Source organism: Sceloporus undulatus, chromosome 5 (genome assembly GCF_019175285.1).
Source record: "Sceloporus undulatus isolate JIND9_A2432 ecotype Alabama chromosome 5, SceUnd_v1.1, whole genome shotgun sequence".
NCBI lineage: Eukaryota > Metazoa > Chordata > Lepidosauria > Squamata > Phrynosomatidae > Sceloporus > Sceloporus undulatus.
In genome coordinates this window covers 167,899,564-167,923,597 of record NC_056526.1, presented here as the reverse complement: position 1 = coordinate 167,923,597, position 24,034 = coordinate 167,899,564, and the positions used below count along the sequence as shown (strand labels likewise).

The following is a 24,034-nucleotide window of genomic DNA, read 5'->3' as shown; positions in this document are numbered from 1 at the left end:
TTTGAGAAGAATGTTTTAGAATTGGGGTGCTTCTGCTGAAAAGTCCCTCTCTCGTAGTCACCCACTTTGACTCATTTGGTCAGGAGGCTCCTCAGAATAGGGCCTCTGAGGAAGAGCATTCTTGTTCTGTGGAGATTATCACACAGGGACAAGATGGAGTTTGGAGTGAAGCAGATTGCTCTCCTGTTCTTATTCTGCCCTTACCATGATCGCGCAAAAGTGTTGTGCTTTGTCCCGTCATTTACGTAAGTGGAATTGTATTACTGCAAACCCCTGTTAATACAAAATGACAGGACATTTCCATTTCAATGACAGAACAATGACAGGATAAGCATGATGTCATGTGAAAGTGTTTTGTGCAATCGTAGTCAACTGTGGTTCAGTGACAGGACAATGACCAGATAAGTGTGACGTGGTCTGTAAATCTTTTCACAATTCAGCAATAATGTGGGAGAAGAACGTCCTTTCCCCCATGTGGTAATCTCCTGTGAGAGCTGGAGCAGGCATTATTTGGAAGAAAAAAAAACACCACAATTAACAGCTGCGCTCTTTAAGCATCTTTTCCTCTTCATGTACATGCAGGGGCCCTCATCTGAATTGGGATGCTGGTACAGAAGGGGCTGGACTGTACCCCTTTTAGGATCACAGAATCAGAAGAGACCACAGTGGTCATCCAGTCCAACCCCTGCCATACAGGATGACACTCTCAGAGCATTTTCAACAGCCCTCATCCAGCCTGTCTTTAAAAAAATCTCCAAAGAAGGAGACTCCATCACACTCTTAAGGCAGTATATGTTATTGTTAAAGAGCTCTGACTGTCAAGTTCTCCCTAATGTTTAGGTGGAATCCCTTTTCCTGTAGTTTGTTGGTCCTGATCTGCAAGTACCATGAGCATGACTGGATGTTACATCTTTAAAATAATGTCTGCTTTAGCTTTGAATCTTTCTGAATAGAGGCACAAGATAAGTGCATGTGTATAACATACCAAAGTATATAAAGAGAGGATTTCAAAGAGTATCTTAGTGAGTTGGCTTTTGTATGAATATATCATTTTTTATCTTTTATTCCCATTCCATTTTGTATCCTACCTTGCCATCAAGTTGCAACATGTAGGGGTTTAAACCATTGTGCAATTCTGGCTGGAAGGGGGAGGCAGCCTGTATGTTGGTATTTTGTGTGTGGCTTCAGTCTTTTTTGCCTGCCATCTGCAGTAGGAATGGGATGCTATTAGAATTAAGTCATATTTGAGCATAAAGGAACAACCGTGGGTTGAATGAGATTAGACCAGTTACTTTATGGCCTTAGCAAGGTGATGGAATTCACGTGAAGATGCAGTGACTGAAGAAGCATCACAAATGAATTACGACCTTAATTTTCTGCACAATAGATGACATAAATTGTTACACATCTGTTTTAACCTTAGTGTTGAGACCACTTGCTCCTTCTCCCTCCTCTCTTCTTCTCCCTCACTATAGTGTAATGCTAAAGGATGTGTGTTAAAATTGCAACTAATCTAAAGAGAATGGTTATCCCAGGATAATCTGACTGGACAGAATGAGATGGGCTGACCCTAGTACTGTTTAATGCCTTGTGGAGATATTTTATCTCCTAGCAAACCTACTATCTTTCAGACCAGATTGCTCGATTGTGTCACGCAGAAATGCAAGCAGAGAGCTGTTTATCACTTGGGCAACTATCCAAAGAGCAAACTGTGGAAACAACGATACCGATTAAAGTTTTACATGCACTGGGATTTTCTGCAGAACGCAATAACAGTTTAAAGTTTGGAGAAAACCAGTGTTTTATATATGATGCAGCATTATGAATCTTTAAAATAAATTTTAAAATGTGTTTACCAGGCAGATTTTGCCCCCCAAGAAAGATCCTCTATATGTACAGCAGCTAGGTACACTAGCATAAAGATTTCTTCAACAACATAAGCAATACCAGCCACACATGATAGGAGACATCACCATAAGTACAATAGAATCCACACTAAAATAGTACTACGGTCAGAAAGTAGGACACAATGTTCATACAGAACATTTAGGTAATGCAAAAGTTGCCCCACTCATTATTAATGTATACATACATATAAGACCAGACCAACACATCCTCCCCCATATTCTCCAGGTTTGAGAAATATGCATTGTTATCAGATTGATTGGAAATATAAAAATGTCCCATCTAAGATAACTAACTGGGTGGGGGGAAATCTGCCATCCTGCTGTTGCACCTTTAATGAGTACCTTCAGAAATCAGAAGACAACATTTTATCAAATCACAGAAAGAAACACTGGCAGTTAATAATGTCTGCAAGTCACACAGCTGTTCAATGCCTAGGAACAGGAGGTGTCCTCAAGGTTGGTAATGCTAGTTTCATTGCATTAATAACCAGTGTAGTTATATTTACAAACTAATCTTAACCAGCGATTCCCATACTCTGAGCCTACAGGTGTTTCGGACTTCAGCTCTCAGAATTTCTTACTGTTGGCCAAGCTGGCTAGGGCTTCTGTAAGTTGAAGTCTAAAACCCCTGGAAGGCCAAAGTTTGGGAACCACTGCTCTAAAGTTCTATGGTGGTAAACCAGTTTAAAGCCCATAATAAAGGCAAAGGCCACACTTAGTACCTTTGGAGTGGTATCAGATATTTCCCCTCTGTTTAATCACTAATACTTGCTATTCAGTCTAGGGACTAGATGACCTCAGGTACAGAATCCCAAAGACCATCTAAGGGCTTGTCTACATGGACAAATTTCTCCTGGGCTTGCTGTTTACATGACGCAAGACCAAATATTCAAATTGGAAATGGACTGTCTTCATAATGCCCACAGCTGGTTCAAGGCTTCATTAAGTAACTCTCCTTTTCTGTGGGTTTTCAAGTATCTTTGCAGTGACAGTGGTTGTTGCCTTCACTCATGGTCCCTGCAAGCTGCCCAGTGCCTGAGTTGCTCTGAGGTTTAAACAAGGAGCCTAGTATCAATAAAGTGGCTTGGTGCCTCATTCTGACCTCTGTAGGAGCACTAGGCAACCAACAGGGATTGCGTGGGAATCATCTGCTGTGAGAGCTGAAAACCCACGGCAAAAGAGAGTCAATAAGGGGGGAATTTGGAGGGAATTCAAGATCAGAATATTCAGGTACGTAAGGGAGTTTAAATGACAATTGTAACAGATCTAGACAAAAGTAGAATAAGTGCCAACTCAGGTTCATAACTAGGAGCTTCAAGAAGTTAGTGTGAGTGTGTGATAAATCCAGTTGTTAGTAATAACTAAAGAAAATCTACTAAACCGATGGATTCACTATTGAATATCAGGTTCCATTTATTTGGTGGGTCTGTTCTAGTTATGACCATCCATTAAATTTACTGTTCCCTGCCTCTGGGAATTCTGGCAATTGTAGTCCACCAAGGTAACTTTTCTACGCTCTGGTTATAATGTCAGATGCATGGAGACCTTAGTCACATATTACATTAGCTGAAAAAGAATGTTGAGCATTAGCCAGTAACATGTATGACTTTAGTTTTTGTGACTGAACATTCATGCTAACAGTTGTTCCACCACTCTCCACAAAGTGTATGTATTCTTCCAGTGGCTGCATTTGTAATTGTAAAAGGAGCCATTATATCTAATGTGTGCAAGGTCTTGTTGCAAGGAAATACATTCTTACTCTCTTCCACTTTCATGAACTCATTTGTTTACTTAACAAAGGTTTGTTTGAATTTCAGGGAGAAACCAAATCTACTGGACATGGGATCTCTGATGATCAAACCAATACAACGAGTGATGAAATATCCATTGTTACTCTGTGAACTCTTGAATGCAACACCCATGTCTCACCCAGATCACCGAGCATTGCAGGATGCTTTGGTTGCTGTGAAAGCCATGAATATGAACATCAATGAACTTAAAAGAAGAAAGGATATAGGTAAGAGAAGGTTAACTATGGCCCTCTCCAGACGGGCCCTTTGTGGCGCGTCCATGACGTGCTAGGGTTGCCTCGGGGCGGCGCGTGCACACGCCCCGCAACCCTAGCACGCCGTGCTCGTGCCGCCGTTACGCAGCGCCTTACACACGGCACGCGTAACTGTTACATCACAGCTGCACAGCTTCCATATGGAGCTGCGCAACTGTGCAGCTGTGTACCATCTTTGGTGCTTTGCGGCGGAGCAAAAAGGAGCTGCTTTTTTGAGCTCCTTTTCTGCTGCACGGCTATGCCGCGCAATTGGTATGCTGCAGCACAGCTGTGCAGCAGAGAGAGGCACCGAAGAGGCACCTTTTCTGGGTGGTCTGTAACCCGCCTATATGGAGCAACAGCAAGGGATAATACCAAGATACATTCAGAGGATGTCTTCTGTTTGTAGAAGCTTGATACATTAATTTGACTGTGAAAACATTTGTTCAAATTATTTTGATTGTGATGTATAGGAACTAGCTATTATTAATATAAGTATATTCAAGGGCAACATAATTGTGAAATATTTGGGTTTTAGCTTTATAAAACTAGTGTTGAGTGTTTTAGATACTTGGACATATTAAATGGGATCTAGATATAGACAAACACAGGCCTACTGGAATAAACTAAATAGGCAGGGGAATATCCAGCCTGCAGAATTAAAACAGCTGGACAGCACTTTAACTATCATGACTCTATCCTACAGAATTATGGGATTTATAGTATGGTGTAGTGCTTGAACGTTGGACTACAACTCCAGGGATCAGGGTTTGATTTCCCACTTCTCTCCCTTCCTCTGGTATCGCTGTGAAGTGACTGGAAGCTTCCAGTTCCATTTTAAATTAACTGTAGTTTAGTGTGCCATGTTGATATGTTTTAGATAAACTATAGTCATGATTAACCACAGTTTGTTGAATGTGCCCCTATATACTCGACTATAAGATGACCTCATGTATAAGTCATGGGCAGGTTTTTAGGGCCAAAATTGTGGATTTTTATATGACCCATGGATAAGTCAAGCATTTTCTGTGAGCCTTTGAAGAGGTACTTCAGTCTCTTTTAAGTGGGGAAAATTTCTACACAAACCACCAAGTGATGGCAATATGGTGAAAGAATTGTGACAGTGGGACCTCAGAAGACCTTTATTTGCCCCCCAGGCCCCCAGTGGGACCTGATAACTGTATTTGCTCTCTTTTCCCTAGTGTTTCAAAAGTAAGTCATGAAGATGATGGTCACCCTTTTGTTCTGGTATCCAAAGGTGCTCTGCCTCTGTATATGGCAGGTTGTTTTGACCATATGGATAACTAAGCATTATTCCCGAGAAGCACAAAATAACTTTTCATTAACTTATTCATAGCTAAGGAATAATTAAATTCCAGAATGAAACAGTTAATTTCAGTCCCATTTTACTAGCTTTATGTAGTGAGAAGTGGTCTGGAATTTTAAATTTGTTTCAAGTCCACTATTTGATATTTGCATTTCCTTAGGGCACATATCAAACTTAGGTGTATATGTGTGTCCCTGTGTGTGTGATGTTTGAGCATCTTTCAGGCAGGCTCACTAGGGATTTAGACAGCAAAGGCATGGAAATTATAAAACACAGGATTGTGTATTCTACAATAAATACCATCAAATGGTGCTACTGCAAACAACAGGAGCAAGTAGAGATATTTCTAAAAGCTTATATGGCCATGAAAATTGTCATCATCTTTACTATTTCTTTAAGTACAAGTGAGTGGGTTACATGCCTTGTCTGTTGTGAAATTAAAGAAAAGTAGTGCTGAATAAGTACCCAATGAAAACAAACTCTTATTAGTGGTATGGTTTGTTTAATTTGCAGTGCTGAAATATAAAAAAAACGATGAAGATGAATCTCTGAAAGAGAAATTTTCAAGATTAAACATTCACTCAATTAGTAAGAAGTCCAAGAGAGTCACAGGCCACTTGAAAATTCTGACTGGAGGAGAACTTCAGGTACAGTATTCCTTGTGTGCTGTTTAACTTTACTGAGGACTTTGAGAAACGACTGCAGGATTATTCATTCTGATCCATAGAAAACTGTAGGTAGGTATGTATTTTCATGTTTACTTGAAAATGTTTACTAGCTAGCAAGTAAACATGAAAATACTTACCTACCTACCTACATATGGTGATTAGCTAATCACTCTAATGTGCTGCCCTTTTGCTTGAACACTTAAGAAGGTTTACATTTTATTGTTAGGAACAAATACAAAAGGAAAAAAGAATGAGGAGGGAGGAGAAAAATGAAGAAATTCAGGTGCAGGTTGAGTCTCCTTTATCTGGAATTCCAAAATTCGAAATATTCCAAAATCCAAAATTGTCCACATGGGTGGCTGAGCTAGTGACACCTTTACTTTCTGATGGCACAATGTATACAAACTTTGTTTCATGCACAAAATTATTAAAAATATTGTGTATAAAATTACCTTCAGGTTATGTGTATAAGTGTGTCTGAAACATAAATTAATTACATCTTTAGACTTCGGTCTCATCTCCAAAGTATCTTGTTAAGTATATGCAGATATTCCAAAATCGAGGGGGGGGGAATCAAAATTCAAAACTTTTCTGGATAAGGGAAACTCAACCTGTACCAGTATTTTTATACTCCTATATAATTAACTGCTGTTTAATAAAGGAGAACCAGTATGGTGCAGTAGTCTGAGGATTAGGCTATAATACTGGGATACTAGGTTTCGAATCCCCACATGGCCATAAAAACCCACTGGGTGACCTTGGACAAGTCACATGCTCTCAGCCTCAGAGGAAGGTAATGGCAAACCTCTGTGAACAAATTCCATGATAGGCTTGCCTTAGGAATGCCATAAGTCAGAAATTGCTTGAAGGCATACAGAAAACAGAGACTGGATGGCAATTTGTCAGGGGTACTTTGATTGTGTATGACAAGGGTTTGGCTAGATGATCCTTGTGATCATTTCAACTATGATTCTATGAACAACAACGATATAGTGAAGGATCATTTTAGATAATCCCTGAAAAGTGTGTTCTTGTCCCATTAGAAGGGCATTTTGGAATTACAGCTCCCAGAATCCCCTGGCTAATACAGATGGTAATTAGACAATTAAATACACAGGGAGCAATCTTTTACTTTTAGTGAGAAAATGGTTTATGTGCCTTATCTTCCTTTACTAGTGAACACGATATCATCTAAATCTTCTGCTGTCACAACCTTTTCTCATACACAGATTGGTACAGATCAGTAGTGCTCCACAAAAGCAATGCTTAGATGAAATGGGATGCACTGACACAAGTTATAGTAGTTGTGGAACACAGTACATTATTTACTCTGCCTGACTTCATAAATATCGATGTGCTGATTATTAAGGCCAACGAGCTTTCCCTTCAAGGCAAACTGATTGTAATGTGAAAACAAATTTGACTAGCAGCCAAGCAAAAAGAAAACCCATGTTTCTGTGACTTGGTTTCTCCCATTGCATAGGAAAAGTTCTGCTCTAACCACTGAGTTCATAACATGTGGTAGCGGTAAAATGGGATCTCAGAATAAGTTGCTGCAGCAACTTATAGGTATAGTTATGGCATAGTAGCTCCTAAGCCTTACTGAGGCCAGCTACCTGTGATTCAGAACGTAGAAAACTTACTTTCTTGAACTATAGGTTTCAGGCTCCCTCAGCCAGCATGATTGGTCATCAGGAAGGTTGGGAGATTCTGGGGGTTGGAGTCCAAAATGTAACTTCCATGTTCTTTGGTCATACTGTCCCTGTACTTGCTCACTCAACAAGATTCTCCATGCAGGCTTGAACTTCTGCCTTTAGTAGATTCCTCATCATAGGAGAGGGCCTGAGAGCAGAACATGCAACATCCATTCTTACTCCTCAGCACAGGTTGGCTCTTTGTTACACTAAAATGGAGACATGAGGACACATTTGCAGTTGTGGATCTGGAAAGCCGCTCCTGACTCCCACTTACACCCCCTCATGGGTCTACTGAAGAGATAGCATCAAGTCTACTCATAATTCATCTGTATAAGTTTTTAGCAATGTAGAATAATACCAGTCCTTATAGTTTTACCCCATCCCCTTATATCCAGACCAGGCGTGGGCAAATTGAAGCCTTTGGACCCAGTGTTTTAGCCCTTGAAGCTCCCCAGTAATTCCCATGGTCCTCCAAACCCTCCTCCATATTTTAAAAAAACTTTTTGGCATCATTTTTGGACAGTCCCACCTCAGCCCCCGACAACACATGGAAACATGAGAAAATATCCCCACCTTACTCCCATAAACATGTCTGCATTCCCATACTTAGGTGCATAGGATAGGCAGCTGTGTGGGAATGTGGGGTCAATTCCTCCAAACTATGTTTGCCACTGGCCACCACACCTCACAGCAAACTAAAATAGCAATGTTTTTATCTTTAGTTCCTCTCAAAATGGTGACAGGAGGTGACATTGTATCACTCCCTGTTTTGAAGAGGACTGTAGAGGAAAACAGAATTACTTGAGTTTGTCGTGAGGTGGGGCGGTCAGTGGCAGGGGGTAGTTTGGGGAAATTGACCTTTCATTCACACACAGTTGCCTATACTGATCTAGACCATAGGCATTGAGACTACTGATACAGTGCTCCGGAGCTGTAGTGCGAGGGCTGTACGGAGAAACTGTATCATTTCAACTTCCTTCCAAACAATCTTTGGATTTTTTAATGGTTCCCACCCACCCAAATGCAGGTGCTAACTAGATCTTGGTAGCATGCACAGAATGCCAACACATTTTTAATTTTTTTTTTATGTTGAAGGATAGTTGCTTCTATTCAGAGAGAAATGCCTCTGTCTTTTGGTATTCCTTTTAGCAAACACTTTCTAAACTCAAACACTGAAGAAGTACTTGAGGAGTGGGAGAAAATAAAATGCTTTTTTGAGCCCCTGAACATCTTTTTCCGCCTTAATTAGTGGTTCAGAGTGGCTCACATTCCCCATCTCTGACATTTGCAGCAACTCCTTCGGCATTAGATGAGAAGACCAGATAAGACATTTCCAAGGTTGTCTTTTTGTTGCTGTTGTACTATACAAGGAAAGAAAACAGGAGCTGGTAAAAATACCAGTCACTTTTATCAAATCAGAGCAAGTTTGGGTCAGCCATATAAATAAAAGGTGTCTCTCAAATCCTGGTGCACATATTAACTGCAGATATATAGTAATGAGCACAGGGACAAACAAATGTATGATATAAAATGATGTATTGCTCGTGTTCATTTTTGTGCAAGCTAAGAGAACATCAAAAACATGAAAGCCAATGTGAGCATAATAAAATAGACTCCATACTTCTTTACTATGTTGCTGGTCTTTCTATCCTAGTAAGTAATGTCTGTCAATCCTTTTAGAAGTTCTTTTTTCCTCTTAAGGCTTTTAAGGGTATTCTTGTTTCCAAACCAGCATGGTGTGCATCTGGGCACGCTTGCTTGCATGCACAGAAAGGACTAACAATCCACACTATTTTCTGTAATCTGTCACTATTTACATTCCACTTCCTGCTTTCTTATGCAAACTCTTGCAACTCATTAAAGAGGTTCAACTTTTTGCATGGCTGCTTTGAGCTAGATTTTTGTGCTGCCTCCACTCTGAGGCGATGTCCCTCCCTCCGTTTCATGCTCCTCCATGATCACAGTCTTATTTTTACATGACTGTGTGTGCTTGATTTATTTATTCTGTCATTCTATACAAAGTATCCAACAGCGCATAAAAGAAAATTAAAGCAGGACAGCAACATCACAAGAATCTATAAACTTTAAGACGAGACACCAGTAAAAAATCATAATAACAGCACCAGAAGAGTTCTAAAAAAATGGCTGAGGAGGACTGTTGACTTGGCTGCTCATAAAAAGGTAGTCAGTAAGAACATTGGATGAATTTGCTTTGGTAGGGCATTCTAGTGTCTTAGCACTACTACAAAAAGGGTCCATGCCTTGTGTCCATTCCTTACATTTTAGATGGCAGGAGAAAAGAGAACTGTAAGTAGTATGACAGTATATATAATAGAGAAAAATTGGTGGGGCTTCCTGGGTCACTGGATGGAAAGAATGTGGCCAGTGCGTGCAGGTTGCCCATCTGTGGAGCAAGTCACAGTTAGGACTAACAGTAGTTTCCAGTTTGGACAAAATAACTGATTGTGTTTAGTTAAAAGCTGAAAGGAAAAGTTATGACTTCTTCCATGCATCCTATCACAGAGAAAGAGGAGAAATAGGATTACAGGAAGTAGGATCATATATACATATGTGGTGGCAATGTAAATATGTACAAACATTTTGGGAAAAAGTAATATTAGAGATAGAAAATATTATGAATATAAAGATAGATAGAAAACCAAATATAGTATTGTTATCAATATACAATGAAGTAGAATGGAAAGAAGAAGAAAAAAACCTTGTAACAAATTTGTTTACTGCTGCGAGATTAATCATAGCGAGAAATTGGAAAACAAAAATAAATGTGAAATTGGAGGATTGGTATAAAGAGGTTTGGAAGTTAGCAATTAATGACAAATTAACATGCAAATTGAAAGTAAAAAAAGGATTATGGAAAAGAAATGATTTTGATGAAATATGGAAAAAAATATTGAAAATGTATTAAGAAAAGAAGATGGGAAATTACCTCCACAGGAGGAGTTAAAATTTTGGATGGAGTATAAAGAAGGGAATGGCTCCGGGGGGAAAGGGGTGCACTGAGGGGATATTTAGGATTTTTTTAAAAAGAAAAAATGAATAAGATGCAAAAGTACATGTATGTATAGAAAGAATATTAAATTTGTTTTGTTTTGTTTAAAAAAAGAAAGAAATAGAATTACAAGCCAGAGGTTTCCAAGATTTCTCCCATAACAGTAATGGTTTGTTGTTATGTTCAGAGTCTTAAGAGCAACAGCATTTTACACCATGAATGTAGGGTTGTAGTATCAATGGAAAGAACACAGAAGTGTGCTATTCAGTATTTGTTCTCTACTGTCCTAGAGGGTAGGATCAGGTCTAATGGTTTTAAATTTAAAGAAGGCAGATTTTGATCAAACATTGGAAGGTATTTCTTGACACTAAGAGCAATTTGTCAATGGAACCATTTACCAGATATCTGCCTGGCATTGCTCTAGCATGTATATTCTTACATTAAGCCAGGGACTGGAATCAGTGGTCTGTGGGATCCCTTCCAATTCCATGATTCTATGGTTCTAATATTTCTACTAGCATTAAGAATATTCTACCAATTACTGATATGTGTTTCTTACCCTAATCATGTTATCTTGCATTTTAGGTGAAAGATGAAACTTTTAATAAGGAAGAAAAGTTGTTCAGAAGTTTAGAAAAGACAGTCAAATTCTGTGTGAAGAATATTTCATTGTCTCTGCAGCACCTGGAGGTAAGTATAGCAGAAGAATTTCCCCATCTCAGTCCCACTTGCTGTTCACAAGTTGTAAGCAAATATCAGCTACCTCTGGAAGAGTATGAAATGTGTTCAGAATCCTCTTGTCAAGGATTTTTTAAGTTCTCCCCTGCATCTACAGTAATATTTTTTTTGCCAAAATATAAATTGAAAAATATCATAGACACAATTATAAGATGAGCTGCCAATCTGTGTAATGATGTGGAGATTAAATTTCAGTTAATATGACTCCTGGAAAATTGATGCTTTTAGGGCTGTATATGTCCTGTGTGGGTATTGTACTGTGAAATAATTTGAGACACACCGGTGCTTAACCAGGAAGTATACATTTGTTACAAAAACAAACAAACAAACAAAAACACTTTACATGTCACAACAAGATGTAGTTCTGTTTGTTAAAATCAGGTTGTGGTTTGTTAACCAGCCACAATCTGAAACCATGTTTTAGGGTTATGAATTCCAGTTTGTTTAAACCATGGCTTTCTGTGACAACCAAAATTACAAGAATGGCTCATTTCCTCAGTGCCTTTCCTGAAAAAGAGTTGAGAGAAATAAGCCAGAAATGGCAAAGACCAGCAAAAGGGTGTTTTGGGTTTTTTTGTTCATCTTAAGCAACGAACCATGGTTAATGTAAACAATGGCTTATCAAGATGTGCCATTTTGTGTATGTGCTTAATATTTTTCTCTTTTGCTCATTACATTCTTTTCAGGACTCTACAGTTTTGGCTGAAGCAACTGTAACTGAACTTCAAGATCTTCTATATGAGAGGGAAAATGGGGAAATTGGTTCTTCAGAGGCACTCATTAATGCTGAAAACCCCAATGAAGGATTTGTATGTTCTTGAAATTTACTGATTCAAAAGCTAGAGATACAGAGTTCAAAGAAGCTGTGTTTCATTACATATTACTAAAATTGCATAACAAATTTACTAGAGGTAATTAGGTTTCTAACCCAATTACCAAGGGCCCTAATTTCACTGCATATCAAAAATCTTGCCCAAAATACCAGAAGGAGAAAAGACCAAAAAAATAATAATACCAAAATCCCTGAATGGTTAAATCCAATTGCATAACAAAATGGTGTTCTTTATATATAATAGCAAATTCAAGGTTTGCTCTGTGGGATTTATATCTTTTTGGAATATTTTCAAGCCATGGATGGTTGAATCCATGGTTTAAAAAAATCCATGGATATGGAGGGCTGACTGTATTTACTGGATGTTTATTTTCTAGAAACTACTGTATATACTTGACTATAAGTCGACCTTATGTATAAGTCAAGGGCAAGTTTTGGAGCCAAAATTATGGATTTTGATATGATGCATAGATAAGTCGAGGGTAAAACTTAAGGAAATGAAATAAGGTATATAAAGGACAAAGCAAAAAAGATGATGCCAAAGAATACCACCATTTTCCTGCCCAGGCTTTAAAAAAGGCCAGAAGCATAGCAGCAATGGTGGGAGCAGAGGGGGCTGGTGCTTCTTTTAGTTTCTCCCAGGATGGACTAAGCTTTACTCAGAGAAGGGGATAGTTTCTATTTTGAGAAGAGTTAAGGTACAGTACATACACTGACCTGTGGATAAGTCATCCAATTTTTTTGGCTTGATTTTCTGACTTATACACAAGTATATAGAGTAAGGTTTTTTTTAACTGCAGTCTTTTAAACATTTATTTAACACAAGTGAAGTGCAGCTTTGGTAGTTCCTGTGTTGGAAGAGAGCTATATCTGACGATTCCTGCATTCTTCATTTCTCATTAATGTAACTGGGTTATAGTGAGTAGTATTTTTAGCTTACGTGAATGAATATTGGATGATGCTTCTTGGTGTAAAATATTATTTGTTCTGATTTTGCCTCCTTTGCTTCCCTCCCCTCCCATTCTGTACACATCAAGGCAAATCAAGTAAACAAGATGGTGTTGAGCCCACTGTCTGCATTGCAAGCCTTGTTCCTGGGGCCTCAGAAGCTAATCCAGAAGCGTTATGACAAACTGCTGGACTATAATAGCTGCCACCCAAAGGCACCAGGGGATGAGAGGGATCTTGCCAGAAGAGAATATGAGGCTCTTAATGCACAGCTTGTGGAGGAGCTGCAGATATTCAACAGGGCAGCAAAAAGAATTGTGACAAATTGCCTCTGTTGCCTCATCACTCTTTTGAGGGACAGGATGTCATCCTCTCTGCAATCTTTTTCTGGGAGAGAATCTTATGTGACAGTGAGTACAAACACATCCATAATCACTGAGTTGTTGTTGATGAAGATGATGATAATTATGCACTGTTATATGTACTCTTGTGCTGTACAGTGCTTAAAAGGGACATAACCTTACCTGTAGCCATCTGAAACAGCCCACATCAATAAAATTGAAGGTGGGAGCAGGAGGAGGGAGAAATCTTGTCATCCATCCTGCAAACTAAAAATACAAAACACATATTAGAAGAGGACTATTGGGAGAAAAAAGAGTAAAAAGATCCATTCTTTAATACTAAACATGGTGTTGATTGCTACATGAATACCTAAATATGTTTCAGGCCAGGCTGATTTTCTCTTGGTGATGTTCTTTCTCAAATAGCAGTTAGTGGCTCCTGTTCCTTTGGCCTGTTGATGGGGCCACAGATGGTCCTTTTAGTTCTGCAGTTGGATGGCTAAATGCAGTTGGAGCTATGTGTTTTTTCTTGAAGAAATTAAGAAAGTGAACTCCTTGCACCTTCTCTTCTTGATGGATGGGCCAGGTTAGCTAGATAGTCTTCTTGGAAGATGGTGTGTCCCTGAATCCTTAGGTTCCACAACTGATGGGAGAACCAGTTCCAGGTTCATACAATACTGCAAAATATGGTTAATCAAAAGCAAAAGCTTCCAGACTTCTCATTTTGTTTGTGCAGGCAAGCAATATGTGAAAACAGAAGGAAGTTAGGGTCATTCATATCTTCTTCTTCTTCTTCTTCTTCTTATTATTATTATTATTATTTTGTTTATTTATAGCCCACCTTTCTCCCAGTATAGGGACTGAAGGCGGCTTACAAAAACTAACCATAGCTAATGGAAAATTTAAAAGTACACAGGTTTAATAGTGTTCCTGTGATGTTAATACCAGATACATTTCAGTGCATCAGAAGAAATTAATTCCATCATGGAGAAGCTACAAAGGGAAAGATGTTAATTGCTCAGTTCGTGTCAGAAGCCCTTCAAGGGGAAAAGTGACATTTTCAGTTTAAGAGCTGTTAACTTCCCTACCAGAGTAATAGAGAAATGTCTGTATGTATATGTGTGCATACTGTATATGTGTGTATCTGTTTGCACATGCATGCATACATGCCTTTCTTTCTATCCATCTATTGTATGTGACTAATTATGAAATCTCAAATGTTTTCTGTATTTGCAGCTGTCTTCTCCTAGTATCAGTGAAGTTCACCATCAAGTGCTTGAAGAGGTATACAATCTTAATTTTGTCAAAGAAAACAACAGCATAACTTTCATTGAGAGAAAGCTAAGCTTTGAAAAAAAGAAGTGCACACCTCTCCAGGTTTGTAACATATCATTGGTAATGAAATACCAATAGAAGGAAATTACATGCTTACAGCAAATGTGGGTAACTAGTTATGGGATGATGTTGATGTGTGTCTTCAAGTCATTTCTGACTTACATTGACACTAAGACAAACCTGTCATTGGAGTTTCTTGGCTTTAGGTTTTTTAGCATGGTTTGTTATTGCCTTCCTTTTGGGATAAGAAAGCATTACTTGCCCAAAGTCACCCAGTGAATTTCCATGGCTGAGTGGGGATTTTAGCCCTGGTCTTCCACTGTCTTACTCCAGCATTCAAACTACTAACCACATTGGCTGTTATGGATGAACAACCTTTAAATTAAATCCAGAGAAACTTTGCCATCTTTAAAAATATGGCATTACACTTAAGACTAAAAGGTTATTATTTTAACATGAGCTTTCATGGATTTCATGGGCCCATTTCTTTAGATGGAGTACTGAATGGTATTAAGGCCTCAGGTATAAAGCATATTTATATAGTTGTAGTAGCGGGATATAATGTAATAGGATCCAGCAAGATGAAAAACATGTCCCCTGACCTAAATTCTTTTAGATTATTTTTGTTACATGTGTTACTGCAAGTACTCTTTGTATTAATAGATGTAGTGTACCATGGATGTAGTGTGCCATGAAGCTCATACCTCTGCATAATCTGGTTCATCACTTTAGGAATGGGAGATTGGACTAAACAGTACTTTTGGTCCAATCAAATAGGGTTAGTCTTACTTTGTAATAGACGGGCTCATAATAACAAGTCACTTCTATTCTGATTCTATGTGTGATGTCTTGGAAACAATTCTCAAAGAGTTTAGTGAGGCTTATGACCAAAACTGATATGACATGCAAGATCCGTGAACATTATCTCATCCATTTAAAAGAAGAAGTACATAGCAACTCAGAAGACTACTGATTTGGACTGGGATGAAGTTTTGTGGAAAACAAAATGTATAGATAACTGGAAGTTTTCCTTCCAGGGGTGGGGGGTGGGTGCTGATAATATAATTAGGAGTGAGGTAATCAAGAAAAAAAGGCACAAGGATAAAGGATTACACAGTCTGTCTTTCCTCATCCATACTATATAACAAAAGCATTAATATAAATTGTCTATCCAGTCCTACACACTATTGATGCCTTAAATAAATAAAGCATGCCACAGTGTACATGTTTCTTCCACATCCTATCTAGTCTAGCTCTCAGTCCCAAATTAAAGTGCATGGATCCTCAAGAAAACAAGGGAAATTCTTTGCTGTTTCTCCCCCAATGTACCTGATATTCCTTTCCACAGGGCTTGACTATGCCATTGCTGTAAGCTTTACTTCAGATTGTGAATATCTGCCAATACATTTTCTACTCAACATCTGTGTAATGCTTACTAATCTTCCAATGTATTTTTTATTATGTAGGAAAACTCTACGTGTTTTTAACAGTGATAGCATGCAATTTTTTTAAAAAAAAAGACCAAGCTCAGAATTAGACATGTCTAGTAAAAATGTAGCCTCAAGAGCCACAGCCATACAGAAGCCCTTCTTGTCCCATATCTGTAACTTGTCACTCCATATATAAAATAGTATAATCCATGGATTACTGGTTTTTCATGTCTGGTCTGCTGATGGGGGCTGTTATATATATCCCTGTCAGGTTGGGAGATGACTTCAAAATGGTTTCCTGTAATTGACACTAGAAAGATAAGTGCATTAAGATGGGAGAGGCAGGCAAATTTCCTTTACATGATTATTCATGGGAAACTAATCTTACAGACTCCAGAGGAAAAGGAACAAGCACAGGGACACTGGACCATCTGCTATATGCAGTAATAAATCTTAGTGAATTTTGATATTTTGTATACAGCTTTATGTTATATCCAGAGTGACACTGCAATCTTATCAAATAGTTGTCTGCAAACCAGAGCTCTTTTCCATGAATTATTGTCCTGGAATGCAAAATAGTGCACAGTTCCATGTAACACTTTTTTGGGCTGCAGAATAGTTCTCAGTTAAATAGTGCCCTGTATCTGACCAATTAATACCAGGTGCTGTTGGATATATTTCAGAGGACGGAACTGGGAAAACCACCTCTGAGTATTCTTTGCCGAAGGAAACCTATGAAATTCATGGGGTCGCCATAAGTCAACAGGCAATTTGAAGGCACATGCACACATACATCTGACCACTAATCAGTGGTCCGCACAAGAGGCCACAGGCACCTGGGAAAGACCTCCAGGCTGCATCCAGCTCTTTGACCAGAGGATCCTCATTCCTAAAATACTCCATCCTGACCATACAAATTATCATCTGATTTTTGCAAAATGCTTGCTTATACAAGTAATTTATTTGAGGAGTGTTAACGTCGGAACTTCATACTCACATACAATCACATTTCCTTATTGCCAGAGGGCTAAACAAGAGATGATAACATTTTTGAACATATGCTTGCTTTTAAAAATGCAAATAGCAATGAACCCCTGAGGTGGGAGCAGTAATTATTGGGATTATAGCGGGTACAGAGGGAGAGTATAAGTGTTTCTTTCTGGTCCGTAGATTGCCTCTTTTGAGGCCGGCAGCAGGGAACAAAAAAGTTCAACTCACCCTTCCTGCCTGCCTGCTGTGATCTAGCAGGTATCAGAATACCATCAAACATATACAAACATATATAGCAGGAGCAGCTACTTACTTTTTTAAACAAATGAGCAAGTTAAATGTCATATCACCTTTGATATTTTGACATTAGCCCTAGTTCCATGTTGACTACTAGTACACATATGCTTATTTAATTAAAGATAATATAAATTTGGACATGGGCCATCTAGGTTTAAATCCCAATTCATATTCCATTCATGCTTACCCAAGAAAGTGTAAATGATATCAGGATTGCAGAAAAGATTGGTGGGATTGATAGTAACTGAATGTGCCTGTCTGTGGCACTCTGTGGTACTGTAGTTGGAACTGTGTCTGAAACAGCTTTTTGTTTTGCTTCCAGGCTGAATTTCCACGTCAGACTGAAAGCCACCGGTCAGTGATACTCTCTAGCTACAACTCAGACTTGCTGTACCAAGCTAAACGCAAATGCAATGCCACACAGGAATTGGATATTGATGTTTATGAAGGAGAGATAGTAGCTGTGGTAGAGCAAAAGGATCCTTTTGGAAGTACCAGCAGATGGCTTGTTGATACAGGAAGTAAGTCCATGGTTCTGACATCAGAACAGCTGACATGTTTTAGCTGTACAGATTATAAAATCTAGGTGTGCTCATTCTGTGGCATCAGCTGATTTGTTTTCCTTCCTTCCTTCCTTTGAATTTGGGGCAATGAGTCACTTCCTGAGAACATCTGAAATTTTTTAGACAGCTTGAATCTTGAGTACGATGGCTGGCAGTCCATTCACATTTTGAATCTTCTAGAGACCATTTGAAGGATTTTCCCAAAAAGTCTCAAGGAATGATATGGTTCCCCCCTTTTCTTTCTCTTTTACAAGACTCCACTTTTCCTATGACTTCCATTTTGGTGACTAGACTTGATAGGTCTATGCTTCTTTAACATGCTTGGAACAGCTGGTAAAACAGTCTTACCCGCTTTCCCTTTTTGATTTTGTCTTAATATTCATGTATGCTGTTTAAGAGATTTTGAAGGGAACTGTTGTTTACCTTGCCAGCAACAATCGGATCAACTACAGCAGAATCCCATTCTTTCCCAGCTTCCCTATTACTGCATTATTTACCGCTGCAACCCAGCACTGAAAGTCTGTGTTTCTCCAGCCCTGTTTTCACCGGCCTTCCAGTGCCAATGCTGCTAAAAAAAAAAAAAAAACCGAACCTTCCAGCTAGACAGATGGCAAGGAGGCATAAAGGGCTAGTACTGTACAAAGACTTTGTAAAAAGGAGTTTCTTTGTTAGGTTTGTTAACTGCCTGGAGTCACTATCCGTGACAAATGCATAGGTTCTATGCCATTTCTTACCTTGTTTTAAAATTAATTTATTTCATTTTATTTTACATTTTTCACTTATGCCCCACCTTTCTGCTGAGATGGGATGCAAGGAGACAAATGCATGTCATGATATTGATCTGTGGTGACCCTAACCGTGACTGTAGTATTTGTTTTCTACTCTGTACATACAATCATTTGGTTAGTTGTTGCTGGTATAGTTGTACAACTCATTAGAAATCCAGGGTAGCAGAGATACGGCATCTTCACTATTTGGTGAGATGCTGATGACCTTTTGCCATGTGTATACCTCCATACTCTGTGGCAGGTTACCAGTTAGTAAACATTCTATGCATTCTGCCATAATTAGAAGCTATTGGGAAGAAACATGATGGAGAAAAGCCACAAGAAACATATTCAATGTGAGCTGATTGCTGAAAAGCCAGAATGGGATTCTACTTGGAAGAGACTAAGTACACTTGTTTATTCTTCACAACTCTTTGCCCTGGATCCTAGTCAGTCTCTCCTGAGCCATCTTATAGATCGATGAGTCCCATCTTTCAACACTGCAGTTGTGTTATATTTGATGAAGTTAGAATAATATTATTCAAATAGTCTAACAATAATATTCTGACATTATGTTGTGTCCACATTGTCATGGATGCCAATAGCTTGAATAAGGATTTGACACTGTGGGTGCTGGACACAATAATTTCCACTCTGATGGAAATTACTAAATTACATAATTTATGCTTAATTAATTAATTAATGTTACATCTCTAATTTATCTTGCTTCTATTGGAGTTCTGTGTTACAGAGGTCTGGGTCTGTTTAGTTTTTGACCTGCAGTAATTTTTTATAAAGGGCATGTGGATGAAAAATATGATATAAAAATATAAAATGTAATTCTTCAGCAACCTTTCTAATCTGATATTTTTCTTTACATGCAGATTTGAAAGGATATGTTTATTCCTCCTTCCTGAAACCCTACAATCCAGCAAAATCACATAAGGATGCAAGAGAAACTAGCTTTTGTGATGGCGATTTTGATAATATTAGCCTTTTTGTCTCTTCACGACAACTGGATGACAACAGCACCAAACCTCCTGGACACAAGAGAAGTGGAAGCAGCTCTTCTCACAGTAGCCTCTGTGAAAACACATCAGTTAATGGGACAGAAATTGATACCTTTTATGAAGATGACCAACAAGTAAGTATTCATTTCTTGTCACATTTTTAAAAAGGGGAAAGCTGTACTCCAATTGCTGAGACCCACAAACCAGGTAAGTGTAGACATATTTAATATCTATATTAAGCCAATTGCAGTGAAGCCTGTGCAATATGAGCTTGCAGTGGAGACAGGAGAATATACTCAGGATGTTCTTATAAGGTAGAAAAGAAAAAAAATTACATTGATTGTTACAGAATATCCATCTTGGGATAGGAAATGAGACAGAACAAACAAGATTTGTTGTTGTGTGCCTTTGTCATTTCCGACGTGTGGCGACCCAATCATGGGGTTTTCTTAGCAAGATTTGTTCCGAGGAGATTTGCCAGTGCCATCCTCTGAGTCTGAGAGAGTGTGACTTGCCTAAGGACAGACACCCAGTGGGTTTCATGGCCAAGCATGTTAGCATTGTTGCCAGTTAACACCTGACACAAGGAATCCCCACCGTAAGCTGATTGTGTGATTCTGAAAAACAGAAGTTCAACAAATCACCTTAGTTTACCTTTCTAAGATTGTACTGTACGTTTTTCTTTCAGTGTTTGGTGTTTAGGATGGATTTGAATACTTAATTTGGGACAACATTGCATGCTGACTGAATGGCTAAGACCAAACATTTATTTTGTGTTCTCTCCTTTACTACCCACCCTCCAGACTTTCTATGCAGTTCATGCATTTCAAGCAAGAAGTCAGCAAGAACTGAGTCTTCGGGAGTACCAGCGGGTTCGAATACTTCGTTTTTCTGATCTGAGTGGCAATAAAGAGTGGTGGTTAGCTGAAGCAAAAGGACAAAAAGGATACGTGCCAGCTAATTACCTGGGGAAGATGACATATGCATAAGTATCAGAAACATATAAAGGACTTCATTTACCAAAACATCAGTGCCAGAAGAGTTTCATTTTGTTAGCAGCAACTGTTAATGCTCTTGCATTTTCTTTATTCCTAAACTTTGATTTATTGGGCTGGATGGGGTCTCCCCTACCACATGGACTAGATCTCTATCACATTCAGGTCAAAGTGAGCATAGTTCTAGGGCTGGGGTGAGCAACTTCCAGCCGTTGAAGGGGATGCATCTGCTCTCAGGGCTGGATTCTCATTCTTCCCTTTACAAAAAGTGGCGAGTACTTTTCTCCATAGTTTCCAGTGGAGTTACAGACCTGAGAGTGGATATTTTTGTATGGGTAAATAGATCCCAAAGGCCTAAAAAAAGGCCCAGACAGGTTCCAAAATGGCCAATTATACCACCCAAAGATTTATTGGATACTGTTTACCAGTTTTTGGGTGGAAAAAAATTAAGGGGTAAAAACCCTGAGGGTGTGTGGGGCTTTTGGGATGGTGTGCAGAAAAAGCCTTGGGGAATAATCCCACCCATGAACCACATTTTCTGCACCCCTTTTCTAGGATGCTAAAGGCACTAAGTTTTTACATTCACATTCATTCACATTTGGAGACTTGTGTACATATAAGTCACTAACTGGTTTCTGGTAAGTAGGTGGCTGCTGTGCTTCTTGGAGGCAGTAAAGAGAGACACCAAAACAAGGCTGCAGAGATGTGGAGATGTGTGAAATGGTGGGAATATGGAATATATGCCTCCTGCCTTTTCTCAAATCCTTATGTCTCTCTTCCCCTTCTCTAGGAAGTATGCCTGCCGCCTATTTCCGCCTCATGTGCTAGCAACCTGTTAACATATGCACAAATCTCCTTCTGGACAGGGCACAGAGGCCTATTCTCTTGCCCTTGTTCTCTGTCCAAAAACCTCCTTCACACAAAAGTCTCAAGCATCAGGAGGGTAGATGACACCAAGGCCTGGCCACCAGGTATGCACTCTTCATGACCAGGGAGCACTCCAGCTGCAGGCTTCTGCCTGTTTGTTGAAAAAGAAAGGAAATGGCTGGCAGGCTTCCTGGAAGTGGCCTGCTGCCACCTCCACTGTTCTTTTGGGACTACTACACAGCCTGGCTGGACTAAAGCTCAGGCAGTCTACAGTCATTCTTTTTCAACTAAAGTATAGTATTTTCTTATTTTTAGTCTCACAGAACTGGCAAAGAGCAGGAGTATCAAAGTTACATCTGTGGGACTCCAAATAGGGACTTAATAGGGACATATTTTGGTATCTGCACAGAGTCCTGGAACCAACCCCACCACAGATACCTAGGGCTAACTGTACAAGTCAGAATTGTTGAACTTCATGGGACTTATTCCCAAGTGAACATAGGATTATTTTGTAAATAGCCTATAGCTTATTTTTTGCATTACGGCAGGACAGAGGACATGCACTGTTGGCGCTGCAATGACTGGGGTGATCTTAATACACTCCAGGAGCAGAATGCCACAGCACATTTCATGAATGATTGCTGAAATCCTCTTGGAAACTTACATCTTTGTAAGTGGACTTACATCTCTGGGAATTAGTTTTGGATAGTTCCAAAACAGCTGTATCCAGAAAAAACACCTACTGTTATGTTACTACATAGGGAAGCCAGGAAAATGATCAATGTATATTGGTCCCACTGTGCATTGGGGCACCAGTTAGGAAGTGCTGACTCTTGCTATGTCCTCTTACACATCTTTGCAATTCACTAACAGGGTTGCTTTGCACTTCTGCTACATAGGTAAGTATGCATAGTTACATAACATACACCCTGATAAATTCCAGACTATATTTTAGAATTTTGGAATTATGGAAGATAACATCCATTGACTGTAAATGAGGAAAGGAATGGACAACTAAGTGGTTCTCTTTGACACTTGCAAAGTTTTGTGTTTTGTATAATTTGTATTAGAAACAAAAACCATTCCCTGATTTTATCCCCAATATATTAAGGACTAGCAAAGTGGAAACAGAGCACTGAGAATAGTTTGCAGATATTCTCCAAGATATGCCTTGCAAGATACAGAACTCTTAATCACCAGACAAAGATCAGGGCAATAATGTATTCGTATTACTTCAGGTGGAAGAGTTATTCAGTAGTCATTCAAAATGCCCTAAAACCACATTTGACTGCATTCTATAATGATGAGGCATACACAGACTACGAGAATAACCAGAGATGTATTCATTAGTCCGTCCATTTATCTCATGCTCACATGCACACTCCAACCGTTCTCTTGCAGATACATTGAATTTTCTGTGACAATATAATGCTCACACCAGTGACCAGTGACACTGTCACAAGACAGTATCTTGTGATAGTAAAGGTCACAGCAAGGTTGTAAATAGTACTTCCTGTCTTTCAGATTAAGAAACAGGCATAAAATGAAATGCAATTTTAAGGCTTTTCTTAGCCCTGTTGCAGTTCATGCAGGTTAATGGGGTTCATGTGTTGAGATGATTACTCCTATGTGTTGCACTATTTTTTATTTACATAAAGTTTGTAATGAAGAAAAAAAATCCTTTCATGGAAAGACTTCTCACCCCATCCTCTTTTGCCATGCTTTGTATTCAAACTGCTAAAACAGATCTCTCCTATTGTAGCTGAATTATGTGGAAAACACATACGTTTTGTCACAATAGAATATAGAGGCATAGAAAACCAAATGGGACAAATAGTTGATTATTGGTTTACTTGTATTTACTATTGTGTTTTGTTGAAAGAGAGAATTTCTGCCTTGGAAGCATTTTTATCTGAAAAGGCATATCAAGGACACCAATGACTTTCAGGATATGGCTTGAGGTGTCTGAATCCTATGGGCAGTATTCTACATCAGCTACTTAGTGAAGAATACATTACTAAGTAAAAACTCTTATTCACTGGTGCTTGGATCTCTGGCAGCATAGACTTCCTCATGCAGCAGATGCCCAGTAAAGTAGGTTACTAAGGGGAGTTAGGATTGTGGGAATAGTATTACAACTGTACATAGTGATCATGAATATGAGGCACTTGTTGCCTTCATCGTTTCTGACTTATGGCAACCATAAAGTGAACCTATCACAGGGTTTTCTTGGCAGGATTTTTTCAGAGGTGGATTTATCTTTGCCTT

The 24,034-nt window shown here is 39.0% G+C and overlaps 1 protein-coding gene across 1 annotated transcript; it reads left to right on the top strand.

Annotated features, from left to right (window-relative positions):
- Positions 1-153: 153 nt before the first annotated feature.
- Positions 154-24,034, top strand: LOC121931718 (rho guanine nucleotide exchange factor 38-like). The gene is made up of 10 exons (XM_042469700.1): positions 154-245; positions 3,725-3,924; positions 9,733-9,824; positions 11,239-11,343; positions 12,078-12,200; positions 13,261-13,581; positions 14,749-14,889; positions 17,887-18,085; positions 19,779-20,038; positions 20,708-24,034. Exons 1-10 carry the CDS (start codon positions 154-156, stop codon positions 20,891-20,893), a joined length of 1,719 nt encoding a protein of 572 aa, XP_042325634.1. The 3' UTR covers positions 20,894-24,034.